Here is a 15,634-nt window from a genome sequence, read left to right as displayed (position 1 = left end):
CTTGTGGAAGTGAAAGTGTTAGTCACTCAGTCGTGTCCAGCTCTTTGGAACCTTGTGGACTGTACCCCACGAGGTTCCTCTGTCCATGGGATTTCTCAGGCAAGAATCCTGGAGTGGGTTGCCATTTCTTTCTCCAGGGGATCTTTCTGACCCAGAGATTGAACCCAGGTTTCCTGCATTGCATGCAGACTCTTTACAACATCGGAGAACTGTAGCCCATTCCAAAGAGAAAAGGGGTCAATTCGGTTACTTTTCATTGACATAGATTAGTTTCCCATTTAGTGGATGGAAGGTGTATTTATTTTTCCATAAAGTGTGTCTCTGCTAAGGAGAGCTCTGGGAGACCCAGAAGCCCATCATGAAGACTGTGGAGGGAAGCGTCCTATGAAGTCACTTCTGTCTCTGAGGTCAGGGTGGCTGAGTTCTCATGGCCCTTTCCTCCTGCACTGTCTCGCTCTGAGCATCCCCAGCTCGTGCCCTTGAATGACCCCTGTCCCAGAGGATGGCCCAGGATGGCACCTTCTCCATCAACAGCGTGTGAGCCTTGCACCCTCATGGCGGCCCTGAAGAGTAGGCTGCGCTCTGGGCTCTGTCCCAAGGGGACCCCAGGTGCCGGCCTGGGCTCTCACCAGGGGGACTGTCCCGGGGTCTGAGCTCACGCACGGGCTTCTGGCTGTGACCTCTCGGGGACCAGTTCCTGACCAAGAGGTTTCAGCTCCTCTAGTGAGCCAGCTGGTGGAAAAGGAGGAGGTCCTCAGCTGCGACCCCGAATGTTCCTTCCTTTCTTCCCTTGTTCAGATGCAGATGCTCTGGGACTGGGAGGCTGCAGACAGCCCTGGGTTTACCTTCTGAGTTTTCCCTCAAGTGTCCCCAGAAACCTCCTTCTTAATGGTAGCTCCAGGTCAGGTTTTTCCTAGGGGCCTTGAGGCGTCCTTCACGGGAAACTTCAGTGCAGTTCAGTTCATTCACCTAGTCGTGTCTGACTCTTTGAGACCCCATGGACTGCAGCATGCCAGGCCTCCCTGTCCATCACCAACTCCCAGAGTTTACTCAAACTCATGTCTATTGAGTCAGTGATGCCATCCAACCATCTCATCCTCTGTTGTCCCCTTCTCCTCCCACCTTCAATCTTTCCCAGCATCAGAGTCTTTTCCAATGAGTCAGCTCTTCGCATCAGGTGGCCAAAGTATTGGAGTTTCAGCTTCAACATCAGTCCTTCCAATGAATATTCAGGACTGAGGCTGGTTGGACCTCCTTGCAGTCCAAGGGACACTCAAGAGTCTTCTCCAACACCACAGTTCAAAAGCATCAAATCTTTGGCACTCAGCTTCTGTATAGTTCAACTCTCACATCCAAACATGACCACTGGAAAAAGTATAGCTTTGACTAGAGGATGCTTATGTTGTAATCTGGGCTTCCCAGGTGGGCCTAGTGGTTAAGAACCTGCCTACCAATGCAGGAGACATAAGAGACTCAGGTTCGATCCCTGGGTTGGGAAGACCCCCTGGAGGAGGGCATGCAACCCACTCCAGTATTCTTGCCTGGAGAATCCCATGGACAGAGGAGCCTGGCGGGCTGCAGTCCATACGGCCGCCAGGAGTCGGACACGACTGTGCTGACTTAGCACGCACACTCGCATGTTGTAACCTGGGTGCTGGAAACATGGGTCTCCCTTTTCAGAGGCTGCGAGGCTGGGATCTTACGAGAGCACTTTGGTCATTTCTGAACCTGCCCTCCTGGTGGAATCGGCGCTGCCTGCTGTTCTAGGAACCCTTCCTGCAGACGTCCGGCAGCTCTGCCTCCAGCGAGGTCTCCCTCTGGCCGAGGCGAGCGGGGCTCAGAGCCCGTGATGCCATGGGCAGTGGATCGGAGATGGGCCTGTCCTCCAGAGGGAAGGGGCTGGACTGACCTGTGCTTCCCATGAGCTCTGCTGGTCCTGCACGTGCAGAGCATCTGTGCTGATGACCACGAATGTCCACGACACCCACGAGTCACCGAGGGAGGCAGGCCCTGGGGAGCAGGACCCTGTGTGGGAGCCGGGGTGGCCTCTCCAGGGCTGCGGTACAGGATCCACTCCAGCTGCGGTGGTTCTTTCCTTCCTGTAACTGGGGGCCGGCCCTCCTCTGCGGCACCCCCTCCTTCCTGTAACTGGGGGCCCGGCCCTCCTCTGCGGCCCCCCGCCCGCCCCACTAGATCAAACCCGCTCCCTTGGGGCTTGCTCCCATCTTTCCCACTTCTCCAAGATGGACCATTTAGCCTGCCCTGTAACTGGGGGCCCGGCCCTCCTCTGCGGCCCCCCGCCCGCCCCATTAGATCAAACCCGCTCCCTTGGGGCTTGCTCCCATCTTTCCCACTTCTCCAAGATGGACCCTTTAGCCTGCCCTTTCAGAACTGGGCAGGGCTGCTGGGTCTGCGGTGTAGACGCTGCACACGATGTGTCTGCTCTGGGGGCCCTGGGGTCCCGTCCTCCCTTGCTGGATCCTAGAGAAAGGTCTACCTTGTCCATTTGCAGGACCTTCTTCCCCAATGGACTGACCTTGAACTCGCCCTCACCTGGGAGTACGATCTGGAAGGCAGCTAGTGTGGGGGTGTGAGGACACAGGCCCAGTGTAAGGATGGGTGCTTCTGGGGCCAGAGCCCCAGGCGGCTGGAGAGGGAGGCTCCCACCGAGCTCAAGTCCAGGGCCTTCCCGGAGCCGCCTTCCTTCTGGAGGACGGCGTGGCTGTGTGGGTTTCTAAAGGGCAGTCACCCACTACCAAGAGGAGAAGTGCTCCTCATTTTACCCCCATCTGGTTCTGTCCATTGGCAGAGTCGCGGGGGCCCAGAGGGAGTACCCTGGGTGCTCGTCTCACGGGCCCAAGGCTGCCAGCATCCCGGGGAGGAGAGCTGGGCGGGCCCCGGGCCGCCGTCATCTCGGGCCACCCTGCGGTGTGTCTCTAGGGACCCTGGCCTCCTCCTCCTGGGCATCACTGGCTCGTTCCTCCCTGTGTATTGGGGGCTCCTCACTGGGGCAAGGTCCTCTGGAGGGGAGGGAGGTGTGGGGAACCCTGAGCAGAGTCCTCATAATCTGAGTGCAGGAATTCCTCCCCAGGAGCCTGCAGGTAGAAGGCAGAGGGGAGTCTTCCGATGTCTGCAATAAGGGAGGTCAGCTCCAGGTGAGAGTGTGGGTCTCCGTCTTGGAAAAGCTGGACCCTGCCCAGCGGCCTCTGGGAAGTGGCTGTGATTTTAAGGCTGTTTTACGCACCCACAGGCTCCCATTCTGCCTCCACCCTGGAGGCCCTTGGCTCCTGAACTTGGCTGTGGAAGGAGGCAGGGCCTCTGTGAGCCAGTCTGCACTCAGCCAGGCCCCCGGGGTCAACGTGCAGGCGGGGAGGCACTGGGGCCCCTGGGATGTACCTCCCCGCTGCAGTCACCCTGAGCCGCCCGGGCCCCGTGTTGGGGCTCCATCAACAGCAGTGATCTGGGGACGTGCGCTCGGTATCGGGGGAAGCGGGCTCGGGGTGGAGTACTGCCCCTAGTCGACCTGTGTCCCCTCATCCATGGTGGTGCACCCCTGAGGCGGAACCTCCTTAGCTGTAAAATGGAGCGAGAATCACAGCTCATGGAGGGTGGCGGGTGGGGCCACCCCCGGGAGGGCCCTGGGCTTGGCGTCCTTGGCAGGGAGGACGAATGACTGTCCCCGAAGGCGATCGTCAAATGGGAGGACCGTCGACTGGGAGGACTGTCGACTGGGAGGACTGGCTGAAGAGCCTTGCTTGCCTTTTTTCACTACTATAAAAACAAGTTGGATTCACCCGAGAACACAGTTGCTTCACGAAGCTTTGCCTTTGTGCTTCGACTGTGGCCTTTAAAGTTTTGTTTTTAGTGGCTGTGAGTGATGTTTGGGGAGTATGGGAACCGGAAAAGGTGCTTTCTCTTCCGAGGGACGTGTGTGCGTGTGCACGTGGCGTGTGTAGGCACACGCATGTATATGCATGTGTGATGTGTGTGCACACACATGCACACCAGTACGTGTGCCTTCAGTAAACACCCAGCAGCAGTGGGAGCTGAGGTCAGACACAGGTGGGACCCAAGAGCCTTGCTGTCTGGTCTGGAGACCACACGGCCTGGAAGTCATGGGGTGTCCACAATGGCCGTTCCTGCTGGGTGGTGTCTGGAGGGTGGTCCCTGCGCCCCGCTTCCCTAACCGTGAGGCTGGAGTGGAGGCTGAGGTCGTGGCTGCGTTGGCGGGACCACAGTGAGGGGGGCCGGGGTGGGCCCTCGTCTCCACAGTCACCACGTCTGCATCCTCCCCTCCCCACTGCTTAGTGCCCGCGCTTAGTGCCTGCCGTCCCTCTTTGTAAGAACCACCACGGCCCCTTCTGGGAGTGGCTGCCTGGAGGCGGGGCCAGGTCCAGTGTGGCCTGAGCCGGGGTGTCCCTGCGCGCAGGTGGAATAGTGCTCTCTGTGCTCACGTCACCCCCCAGCGGCTGCGGGCACCTGTCCGTGTGGCTCTGGGGCTGTGGGGGCTCTGTGTCCCTGAACTTACAGCCTGCGGATGGTTCGCTCGGGCTTGCCCTGCCGTCTCACTGTCCTCCTGAAGCTCAACGTCACCCTTTCTGTGCGTGTCAGGAATTTATGTGCAGAGCAGTTCTAGCTCGTCCCACACATGGCCTAATTTTGATAACTTGTCTCCATGGGAATGTCTTTAAAACCCCCCAATGACGGGGAGTCTCCACCCCCTTCCTCCTGAAGCCGGGCCGTGACACCAAACTCACACGAGGGTGTGCACGCCAGCTCCCTGCAGGCCCCTCCATGCACAGGAGTGGATTTAATGCTCAGGACGCCACCGTGGCCCGCGGGGTCTCTGTATCAGCTCCCCTGAGGGCCCCCCTGACCCCGAGCGCAGACCTGCTCCAGCGTCCTCCTGACTGGCTCTTCTCAGGCAGCGGGAGCAGCAGCAATCATGCGGGGCTCAGCCCGGCTCTCGGTGCCCCTCCAACCAGCCAGGATGTGTCCGGAGGCGTCTCGTGTGGTTTCACGTGAGTCTAGGCGCCGTCTGTGGTGGGGGTGGGAGAAGCCACGTTACGAGGCGTCGGGAGGCAGTGACTCTGACCTCAGGGCGCCCACTCTCGGCAAAGTGGGGACAGTGTTGGCCACTCAAGGACCCTTAGGTTCTGGGCTGGTGGTGGTTCTTAGCCCTGAGAAACTAGACCCGAGAAATCGCACGCAGCATACACGGGTCTGTGAAGGGCAGCTTGAAGTTTCAAGGTGCAGAAGCTTGGCTGTTTGACTTCAGACCAGGAATCTTCACCCGTGACCTTGACACTTGTGCGGGATCCTGGGGTCATGTACACAAACAGAGATGGATTATCTGTATTTGATTTATATTTTCTGTTTACATTTGGAGTTCAGTTATGTACTGAGACCTTGATCTTGGTCTTCCCGCCTTATGTGTTTTAGGTGTGAAGTCCGGGAGTTTGTGGTGTTTAATGCTGGGCACCTAATGCCCTGGGAACCACACAGAGGCAAAGCTAAGCCATATGAGAGCACGGGTGTGAAACTTGAAAATTGTGAAACAGTATAGAATCTAAAGAGTCTTTCACTCAATTAAAAGGAGAGGCTAGACCAAATGGAGCAGGAATCTTCAGGACTGTGGCAAGCGTCATGACCACCCTGCGATCTCGGGGACTGGGGTCTGGCAAGAGCAGCTGCCCCCCCAGCCTCCTGTGCGGGCATCTTTCAGGCCCGGGCCTCGGCCTCTAAGGGCTCAGCTGCCCACTATAACTGTTGCTATGGAAACCAGTTGTGCCCAGGTGGAGCCTACCGTAGCTCCCATCACCTTCACCTGGTCTCTGCCACCTCCCCTGGGGTGCTCAGAGCCCGCTCAACACTCCTGAACCTGGGACCCAGCCTGGCCCCCAGGGGCAAGAGCTGGAGGCGGAAAATGTGCCTTGCCCATCGGTGGTCCTTGTGTGGCCTTCCTCAGTGTGGGGGGCTGTGTGGCAGGACTGAGCTCTGTAGTGAGGCAGCCTCCTCCGCTAGGCACCAGCCCGCCCCCGCCCCTCCCCCCCCCCCCCCCCCCCCCCGAGTCCAGTCCTCCCTTAACTCCCCGGCACACAGTCCTTGGCTCAGGCGGCGCCGGGGAAGGCAGGCCAGCCCGGGGCTGATCCCATTTAAATAACACCGACACGTGAAATGCTTACTTCGTGACTGTACAAATTGTTCTCAAAGGAGGTCTAAGGTGAGCCTGAGTTCTGAAGGGTAAAAAGAAACTCTGTGAGCTGGATGCCCAGGCGTCAGCCAGGTTCTGGAGAAACTGAAGCCAGAAATGGGTCTTGCAGATTTGATTTATGGGATTTGATTTGGGACGTTATGCCAGGGTGGGTTGAATGACTTTGGAAGTGTGTTTAGAGGTACCTCCCTCCTAACCCCTGTGAGTGCAGGTTGAGAGTGTTTTCTGTAAACATCACCACACTGTAAACACAAATACAGTTCCCTGAGAAACCAGGGACGACACCACAGGCTTCGGTTCCGTCTGCTGAAACCTGGAAAATACAGCAGCGTAGTGTGGAGCTGGGCCGGCATGCAGGGTTTGGGGTTCAGCGCAAATGTCCCGCCCTAGGAACTCGAGAAAGTCAGGCAGGCAACAACGTGGGGTATAAAAATGTTGAAAAGTAACTTTTATTCTGGTTTGGTTACAGAGGAGGCAGTAGTCGGAGGGGTACAGTTCAGCGCACAGAATGGGGGGTGGATCTTCAGGCCAGCCCGGGGCGGCGGGGCGTCTCTGCCGTCTCGCCGCGGATGGCGCGAAGGTCTGGAAGGACGTGGTGGGAAGCGCGACGGCCGGGCGCCAACAGCAGCGGCTTTTCGGACACGAGGCGGCGCAGTCGGCCCTCCCGGGGGACGAGGAGCCTTCGCGTCACCGGCACTTTTGAGAGGACAGTGCGGCATCCTGGGGGCTCGGAGAGCGGGGCCTGGCCCGCCCCCCGGGGCCCGCGGGCTGAGCTGCCTCATCCGTCCACACCCCCCCTTAAGTGAGTTCGGAAAATGGGTTAACAGCGGTGGCTGAGAGCGCGGTGAGTACACGGGTGCGTAGCAGGACGTCAGCGACGCCGAGCGCGGAGCAGTCCCGGACGGCCTGAGCGGGAGGTGAACGGCCTCCCGTGCTGGGGGACACGGTGTCCTGCAGACCTGGGGGGAGCAGGCAGCGCCTGCGGGGGACAAGGGCCCATCTTGTCCAAGTGCTGGTGCTGAATTCCTTTGGTAACCTTTTTCTCTTTTTGGTTTGTTTTTTAAAGGAAAAAAAAATGCAGTCAATTTAGGGGTCGGCGTCTTGAGGTAATAAGTTAAGAATAAGCACCAAAGTGGCCCCGGACTGCACGTGGCCTGGGGAAGGGGCGTGTCCGGCGGGCGTGTCCGGCCGGCGGCCGCGCTCACAGGTTCTTCATGCACACCTGGCAGCGGCTGATGTGCGTGCGGATGAGGCCGGCCTTGAGCGTGTCGGCAGAGGGCGTGCCCTGGAAGCTCTGCTCCGGGATGGTGGTCAGCCAGAAGCTGTACTTGTTCGCGTAGTAGTGGCACGTGCCGCGGGCCCCGTTGCACTCGATGAAGGGCGTGGCGCGGAAGTCCTCCAGGCAGCTGCCCGGCGACACCAGCGACTGGCCACCTCCTTCGTCACCGGCGGCCGTGTGCTGCGCGGGGGGAGCGGGCGGAAGAGATGCCAACACGTTAGCTTATGTTTTTTTTTTTCCTTCCAAGGAAAAATAAAACAAGGTCCTACTGTAGAGCACAGGGAATTTGTACAATATTCTGTAATAAACCATCGTGGAAAATAATGTTGTATGTATGTATGTGTGGTTGATGCTTTCCAACTGTGGCTCCGGAGAAGCCTCTTGAGAGCCTCTTGGGCTGCAAGGAGATCAAACCACTCCATCCTAAAGGAGATCAACCCTGAATATTCATTGGAAGGACTGATGCTGAAGCTGAAGCTGCAAACCTTTGGCCACCTGATGTGAAGAGCCTACACATCGGAAAAGACCCTGATGCTGGGAAAGATTGAGGGCAAGAGGAGAGGGGACGACAGAGGATGAGATGGTTGGATGGCATCACCAACTCAATGAACATGAGTTTGAGTAAGCTCCGGGGGATGATGAAGGACAGGAGAAGCCTGATCCTATGCGAACCAGTGGACTGTAGCCTGCCAGGCTCTTCTGTCCATGGGATTCTCCAGGCAACAGCACTGGAATGAGTTGCCACTTCCTTCTCCATGGGATTTTCCCAGCCCAGGGATTGACCTGGTGTCTCTTATGTCTCCTGCGTTGCTGGTGGATCTTGACCACCAGCGCCAGTGTGCTTCTCCCTTCTCCTCTGACGTGGCTCAAGATGTAATGCTCGTAAGAGCAGGGCTGTCTGACCTTCGGGATACAGTGCAAGCATTTCCATGACAAAGATGCTCCTTTTTCATTTCACGATGGGAGTTAAAACATAGAGGGTCCAGCGCTTCCTCCTCTGTGACCCAGGGGCAAACGGGGGCTGCTCCGTCTGTCCCCAGGTCCCCCGACAGGAGGAGCCCCTTAAGGTAGAATGTTGCCTGTCCCTGCACAGAACCTAGTGATCCTGTTGCTTCAAATTACTGCAGCAGTAATCCCTTAAAAATGTTAAAAAAAAATCAACTCTTGTTTACCTTTTCCTTCCTTTCCTAGATTCCAGGGTTTTTTCCCTATTGTTTTGACAAGATTAGCAAACACTGCATAATTTATATATATATATATATATAATGTGATTGACATAGTTTATGAAACATTTAACATGTTGGGTATCCTGTCAATACAATGGGAGTTACAACAGTCGTAATAAATACAAACGCAACACAAGACCCAGCCTCCCCCCTGGACTTTCCTTTCTTTCTGTGATAGTGGTAAGTAAACAGGCAAATTGTAAGGAATGCTGTCAAGATAGCCAAATCGTCCTCATTAGGGTTGTTATAAGGCCTGGTGGCAAATTACTGTGTCCCACCCGGATGGGGGCAGCCCCAGGCCAAACACCGCTGGATTAGCAAAGCACAGGCTGCATTCCCGCTCTCACCAAGGGCCAGGTGCCTTTGCGCACTGCCCAACCTGAACAACCGCCCTGATCAGTCTTAAAAACGGCCACAGGCGGTGGGGGAGAGGACCTCGATTTCCACCCTGGTCCATGCTCCGAGTCACAGCAGGTGCACAGCACGTACCATGAGGAAGGAGTATCCGATCCACAAGCTGCGCCACCCGGCCGGGCAGTGGGGGATGGAGACATCCTGGCTGTGGACTGCGATGGCGACGGCCGGGGCCTCGCACACAGAGCAGCGGCTGATGTAGGGCCGGATGTCCTCCTCGGCCACGGGCATCATGGGCAGCGGGGCGGTGGTGGACAGCCAGTAGGACTTGTCGTTACGGCTGGCGTAGTAGCAGACGTCCCCGGGGTTGCAGTACAGGAAGGGCATGGTGCTGAACCGTGCCAGGCAGGAGCCCGCCAGCCCTGCGGAGGGAGGCGGCTGAGTGTGCGCGGAGGAGGGGCCCGGGTGCCTGGCCCGCTCAGGGCCCTGCCATGCCCCGGCCACCGGAGGGAGGCGGCTGAGTGTGTGAGGAGGCGGGGTCCCGGGTGCCCCGCCCACTCAGGGCCCGGCCACGCCCCGGCCACCCGAGGGAGGCGGCAGAGTGTGCAGGGAGGAGGGGTCCCAGGTGCCCCGCCCACTCAGGGCCTGGCCACGCCCCGGCCACCCGAAGAGCTCAGCGTGCACGAGGCGAGGCAGGGGCCAAGCCCTGGCTCTCGGATCCCTTGGGGGCCTCCACTGGCGCTTCCGCCCTGCCCTTACAGAGGGCCCTGGACACAGGGCAGTGCCCGCGTCCCGACCCCGGGTTTGGAGCATCCGGGTGCCTTCCGAGGACTCAGGAAGTAACTGGCCGCTGGGTCCTGCCACCCGTGGTGGGGCTGGCCGGCTGGCAGGTGGTACCTACCCAGGTCCTGGTTGTGGGCCTTCTCCTGGCCCTCGAAGTAAAGCAGACTGTACCCGCTCCAGAGCTTGTTCATGCCCACGGGGCACATGGGCTCCTTGTCGGTCTGGCTGTGCTTCACCAGGAGGTACCCGATGCTGATGCTTCGGCCGGGCATGCCGGGCAGGCCGGGGCTTCCGGGGCGGCCCGGCTCCCCTGGGCGAGACAGAGAGGCCGCCTTGCAGCTGCTGCACGGACCGCAGCCCACGTGCTGGTGGCGCGCACGGCGACATTCACGTCCCCAAGGCTGGGGTCAGTGGCTCTGCCCTTGGGGACCGAGAGCCTCCTGGCGAGGACTTACCCTCACTTAGTCCCCCTCCCCGTTCAGGAACGTGGAATGGCTATCATGAAGGGGCTGGATGGGGGGCCGTGGACTCAGAGGCCCCTGAGCTGACCCCCGGGCACCTCCTTCCGAGGGACTGCAGCGTCTGTCACTGTGCAGGGGCCCAGGGGCACTGCGGTCCAGCCCTGCCCGCCTCCTCTATGCCAGGCTGCAGGGCTCCCTGCTGGATCTTCGGGGGGTGGCCATTCCTGGGGTTAGAAACCCGACTCCCCACGTGTCCACCCAGGGCCCCAATTCTGCTCCTGATACCGCAGAATGGTCGATCCGCCTCCAGCTGGTGACCCTGTCTCTTTCACGGGGCAGCCCCTCGCCCCGACGCCACTCCCCAGCCCCCACTATGCGTGTCTCAGGTGGTGTCTCCCCCGCGCATCACAGGCTGTCCTGCTCAAGTGGCGTGATGTGGACACTTGCTGGGGTCTGGGTGTGACCATGCAGCCTGTCTCTACCGTGCACAGCGCTCACGTCACTGGTTCAAACCGAGCGCAGGTGAATTACAACAACTCCCAGGACTTTTTTTTTTTTTGCATGAATGGCTATTACTTCTGGCCTATCCCATCCTGCATGCATGTAGATAATTTTTAGAAGTCGACGATAAAAGGCTTCACAGTGGTGCCTATAATGTGATTGGTCACTTGTAGTTCATCGTCCTCAGCTTTCGCGAGCTCAGGAATCCTATCTCTCAGAGCACGTCACCCACTTCCTTCTCTGAGCCACCTCCTGATGTCTCATGGGAAGGAAGGAGGCCAGCATGTGCCAGGGACCCTGTGCCACATGCTCTGCCAGGGGCAGGGGTCACGGGGTGGGCCTTGATAACCCGGGAGCCGGACTCGGGGGCAGCCCCTCAGCTCTGCTCATCTCGGGGCTCGTCCGACCCCTCCCTGAGCTCCACGGTCCACCTGTCAGCCTCACGGCGGAGCTGAGGCACCTCCCCGCCCCCTGCCCATCACTCACCTTCGAAGCCCACCGGTCCCTGCAGCCCCACGGGCCCCTGGTCTCCACGGAATCCAGGAATGGCTGACACGCCACCTCGTCCCTGGGGCCCAGCCTTGCCCTGCGCCCCACGGAAACCTGCAGGGCCGCGGGTACACGGGTGAGTGCCCCGGGCAGGGACGGGCAGAAACAGAGCAGGCAGAGCCCCCCCAGCCTCCGCCCAGCGCCCCCTGGCTGGGCTCTTACCTGGTTCTCCGGGGGGGCCCTGCGGCCCCATCTCCCCCTGAGCCCCTGGGGGGCCTCTCCTGCCCTGTGGACCCACTGGGCCCCGCTCGATCGCAATCCTCTGGGGGATTCCTGTGATGCCTGGAGTTCCCACAGCACCGGGGGCACCTGGAAGGGGGAAGAAAGGCCAGGTGAGGCATGAGAACCGCTGCTCTGGTCTTGACTTGGGCGTGGACCCCCTCTCCAGCCTCCCGGAGCCGCCTTGCTCTGCAGAGACAGCCCCTCCAGTATCCCTGTTCACCCCACGCCCCGGCATGACCCGTGACCTCGAGGTGTCCCCCTGAGACCCACTCACCCGGCAGTCCTCGGTCTCCTTTGGGTCCCTTGGGGCCTCGGTCGCCTGGGCTCCCGGTGGGGCCTATGTTGCCCATGAATCCTGGCTCCCCTTTGGGCCCTTCAGGACAAGCAGGGCGTTGAGGACATGCGGGCCTGGTGCAGGGGGGTCTCCGGCCATCTCTGACCAGTGTCCCCGTGAGAAGCCCTCCCTCCTCCCGGGACACCACCCATGTTACAACCTTTTTCTCCCGGGAGCCCGAACACGCCAGGCCGGCCCTGGGGCCCAGGGTCACCGATCCATCCTTTGGTCCCGGGGCTTCCGGGGGTTCCTGGACTCCCCTCATCGCCTTTGCTTCCGGGAAGAGCTGCAGGCCCGGGCGGCCCCGGGGGCCCTCGATAACCTGCCAGTGTCAGTACGGAGAGAGGTGAGAGGTGAGTGAGCACGCAAAGTCACCCCTGGGGGGTGGGCTTTGGCAAGTGTGTAACCCTGGGAGGCTAGCTTTGCTTTTTATTGTGCTAAAATATGCTAACATAAATCTACCATTTTAACCACCTTGGAGTGCGCCTGTTCAGAGGCCTGCAGTCCACTCACCTCATCCTGCAGACGTCACCACCATCCTTCCCTGGACGCACTCATGTGCTCATCTTCCAGTTGAAGCTCTGTCCTCACTGAACACTCTCCTCTCCTCTCCACTCCCCAGCCCTGGCCCCCGGCATCCATGTTCTGACTCTATAACTTGATTCCTCTGTGCTCAGTTATGTCTGACTTTGCAACCCCATGGTCTCTAGCCCACCAGGCTCCTCCATCCATGGGATTCTCCAGGCAGGAATACTGGAGTGGGTTGCCATTTCCTGCTCCAGGAATCTTCCCGACCCAGGGATCCAACCTCCGTCTCCGCATTGACAGGCGGGTTCCTTACCACTGCTTCACCTGGGAAAGCCCATCGATTCCTCTAGGGAACCCTTCCCGGCCCTCCTTCCCGCCTGGCCTGTCTCCCTCAGAATCACGTCCTCAAGGGGGAATCAGGGGTGTCCCCTGCCTGCAGCAACCAGGCTTCTGTGTCCAGAGGTTCCAGCCCACAGGGTGTGAGCCCCACTCACCTTCCAGGCCAAATATCCCAGGCGCACCGATGTCCCCTGGTGACCCAGAGATGTTGGAGAGAGGGGCGATGCCTGGAAAGCCCTGAAGTCCAGGACTCCCGATTGGGCCTCGCTCCCCTGGGAGGGAAATGGAAGTTGATCAGCACCAGTGCCCAGCTCTCCATCCTGGGTTACCCCTTCTCCATGCCCTAGCCCGCCCAGGAGCAGAGCCGCTGCCAAGTGCCCACAGCGGGCTCTTGCCCACACGCCCGCCAGCCCTCTCCCACTGCCCATGGGGCCTGTGGCCCTGCCTCTGCTGCAAGGCTGCCCTCTCCGGCACGTCTTCTGCTCAGCGGCCAGCTGCCGGGGCCACCTAAGGGGGATGCCCGGCCCCGCCCTGCGAGCATTGGCTGAGAGCAGCCCTGGGGGCCCAGGGAGCACCCGTTCTGGGAGGACCCAAGGCAGGTGGCGCAGCCGCTCCTGTCCTCCCCGGGCCGCCCCTCAGGATCCCGGGCTCCAGCTGGACGTCAAGCGTCCTGGGCGGGTCCATCCTCCCGGCCCACAGTGGCTGAACTGGCATCTCACCTCCTCACTGGGCTTCACTGGTGGCCCCAGACAGCCCCACGGGGCTCCTGGATAAGCAGGAGTGGGGCTCTGAGTCCCACTCAGGGTGTCAACAGGCTCCCCTAATGTCTATCTAGGGCCTTTTCTGCCTGTCTGTGCTTTTTGAGGGTGACCTGGCTGTTTCGATCGGCCCCCAGACTTCACACTGAAGTGTTGTCCAGAGTTTCAGGAAGACTGAGACGTGCCTCCCGGAGGAAACCCTGTGTGATGGGACTGTCCCGGGGCTGAGCTTCGGGCCAGGTGTCCATGCTGCTGAACTGGGTCTGGACCCCAGCCCCGAGCAGGGCCGCCTGAGCCCCGGTAGCCCCCTGGACTCATGGTGCGGCCCCTCTGGCTGGCCCCCTCCTCCCCCTGCCTTCAGATCAAGGCCAGGGCTTGGGTACCAGGGGATTCTGGGGTTCAGATCAAGGCTGGGGCTTGGGTACCAGCGGATACTGGGGTTTCTGCTTAGTGCAAGTGGAGGGGAGGTCACAGGCCCTGGGGGGGAATCAGATGATGGGGTCTGTGCTCCCCCATCCATTGGAGGTCGGGGTTGCTGGCCTCCTCAGGGCCTGCCTTCCCCTTTGAGGGGCCGATGGTTCTGGTTTCAAGGGTAATTCTGACCTGAGCACCAGCTCTCAGACCCAGGTCTTGGAGGCCCAGGTGTGATGACCTGTTGGGTCCAGCGCCCCTGCCAGCTCCACAGGCAGCGCCTGGCTCAAGGCCGCCCCGGATGAGCCGCTGGGCTGAGCCGGGGCCGGGGGGTGGGGGGAGGGCCCAGGTGTCAGAAAACAAGGCCCACTGGGTGATGCCACAGGCCGGGAGCCCTCCACTCCGAGAAACCGGGTGTAGAGTCCACACGCCCCCGTCAGCTTAGGTCCTGCCTGGCGGCTGGCGGCCGGGCTGGGCGGGGGTCTTGTTCCCAGCAGCTGAGACCACCTCTCCCTGGCCTGTTCCTGCCGCGCTCCAGGCTGGCACATGGGCAGGGCTCAGGGGCTGCGACGCCCTCGCTCACTCAGTCATTTCCCCAGCACTCCTGTGCACACGTGGTGGGCAGGGCCCTGGGGGGCACCACGGGGATGCAGCCTGATCTTATCCTTCCTCCAAGGGCAGGGCGGTCAACAGTTAACCCGGATGGAATAAGATTGGGATGGGGTATATGAACCGTGGAACACCAGTAGGAGGTTGGCAACAGGGAACTCTCCCCAGAGAAGTCAGCACCCGGCCTGCTCCGACTGCTCATCTCTCGACTCACGGGCACCACGGTTGGTTCTGGGGGTGCAGGCGGTGATGCTGGGGTGCGGGCCTCACCTGGGGCTCCACGCTCGCCCTTCTGTCCTGGGGCTCCTGTGGGGCCTGGAAGGGTGTTGGGCTCTCCGGGGTTACCCTTGTCCCCGGCAGGGCCTGGGAATCCGGGGTCCCCGTGGATGTCTGCACCTGCAGCCGAGTGAACAGATGACGTCAGTGTCTTGGACCAGGCAGAGTCTGTTCTCACGAGAGGAAGGGGAGACTCGGAAACAAGAGCAGCCCACGACAGCGTGGAGACCTCAGCCTCCTAGCAGCCTTGATGTCCCTGAGCCCAAGACTCAGAAGGGACCCTGGGTATCAAAGCCGAGCCCTTCACTTCATGGGGGGAACTCCAAGCCCCTCAGAAAAGGCTCGTATCCTGAGATGCAGATGGTCCTGAGCTAAGACCTGCCCAGGGTCCCCAGGCTCCTGGCTAGGGCTCCGGATGCTACGTCCGAGGCGTAAAAGGGAAGTGCTGTTTAAAACCTGCTCTGCTCACACATCAGGAACTCAAAGCGGTGGGTGGCAGGAAAGAGCAACATGACTTGGGTGTTTAAACTGGAATTGAAACCTTAATTGAAGGATGAGTGTGTGACTTTATATACAATGACACACACCCAAATTTACCACAGAAAGATGGACTCTTGCTGATATAAAACAGCTACGAAGACTAATCTAAAAGCAGAGGAGGAACCACGTGAGATTTGTTTTTCTTTTGTTTACATGTATTTTTTAAAAACTTTTCTCCTCTCAACATAAGTAACTTCTATGATCTGAAAAGAAAACCATAAAAGTTTAAAAAAAGATACATTAATTGTAC

The 15,634-nt window shown here is 59.7% G+C and overlaps 1 protein-coding gene across 2 annotated transcripts in view; it reads right to left on the bottom strand.

Annotated features, from left to right (window-relative positions):
- Positions 1-6,634: 6,634 nt before the first annotated feature.
- Positions 6,635-15,634, bottom strand: part of COL4A2 (collagen type IV alpha 2 chain) — a 160,502-nt gene continuing 151,502 nt past the window's right edge. For both annotated transcript variants that reach the window (XM_055543011.1, XM_055543010.1), the window contains exons 40-48: positions 14,839-14,964; positions 12,946-13,062; positions 12,084-12,245; positions 11,864-11,962; positions 11,530-11,676; positions 11,305-11,421; positions 9,975-10,166; positions 9,209-9,495; positions 6,635-7,673 (exon numbers count right to left, since the gene is read on the bottom strand). In XM_055543011.1, coding sequence (XP_055398986.1) covers positions 7,416-7,673; positions 9,209-9,495; positions 9,975-10,166; positions 11,305-11,421; positions 11,530-11,676; positions 11,864-11,962; positions 12,084-12,245; positions 12,946-13,062; positions 14,839-14,964 — 1,505 coding nt within the window. In that variant the 3' untranslated portion in view covers positions 6,635-7,415. The remainder of the gene's footprint in view (positions 7,674-9,208; positions 9,496-9,974; positions 10,167-11,304; positions 11,422-11,529; positions 11,677-11,863; positions 11,963-12,083; positions 12,246-12,945; positions 13,063-14,838; positions 14,965-15,634) is intronic.

Source organism: Bubalus kerabau, chromosome 12 (assembly GCF_029407905.1).
Source record: "Bubalus kerabau isolate K-KA32 ecotype Philippines breed swamp buffalo chromosome 12, PCC_UOA_SB_1v2, whole genome shotgun sequence".
Lineage (NCBI taxonomy): Eukaryota > Metazoa > Chordata > Mammalia > Artiodactyla > Bovidae > Bubalus > Bubalus kerabau.
Note: the sequence above shows the minus strand (reverse complement) of the source record. Positions and strands in the feature narration are given on the sequence as shown.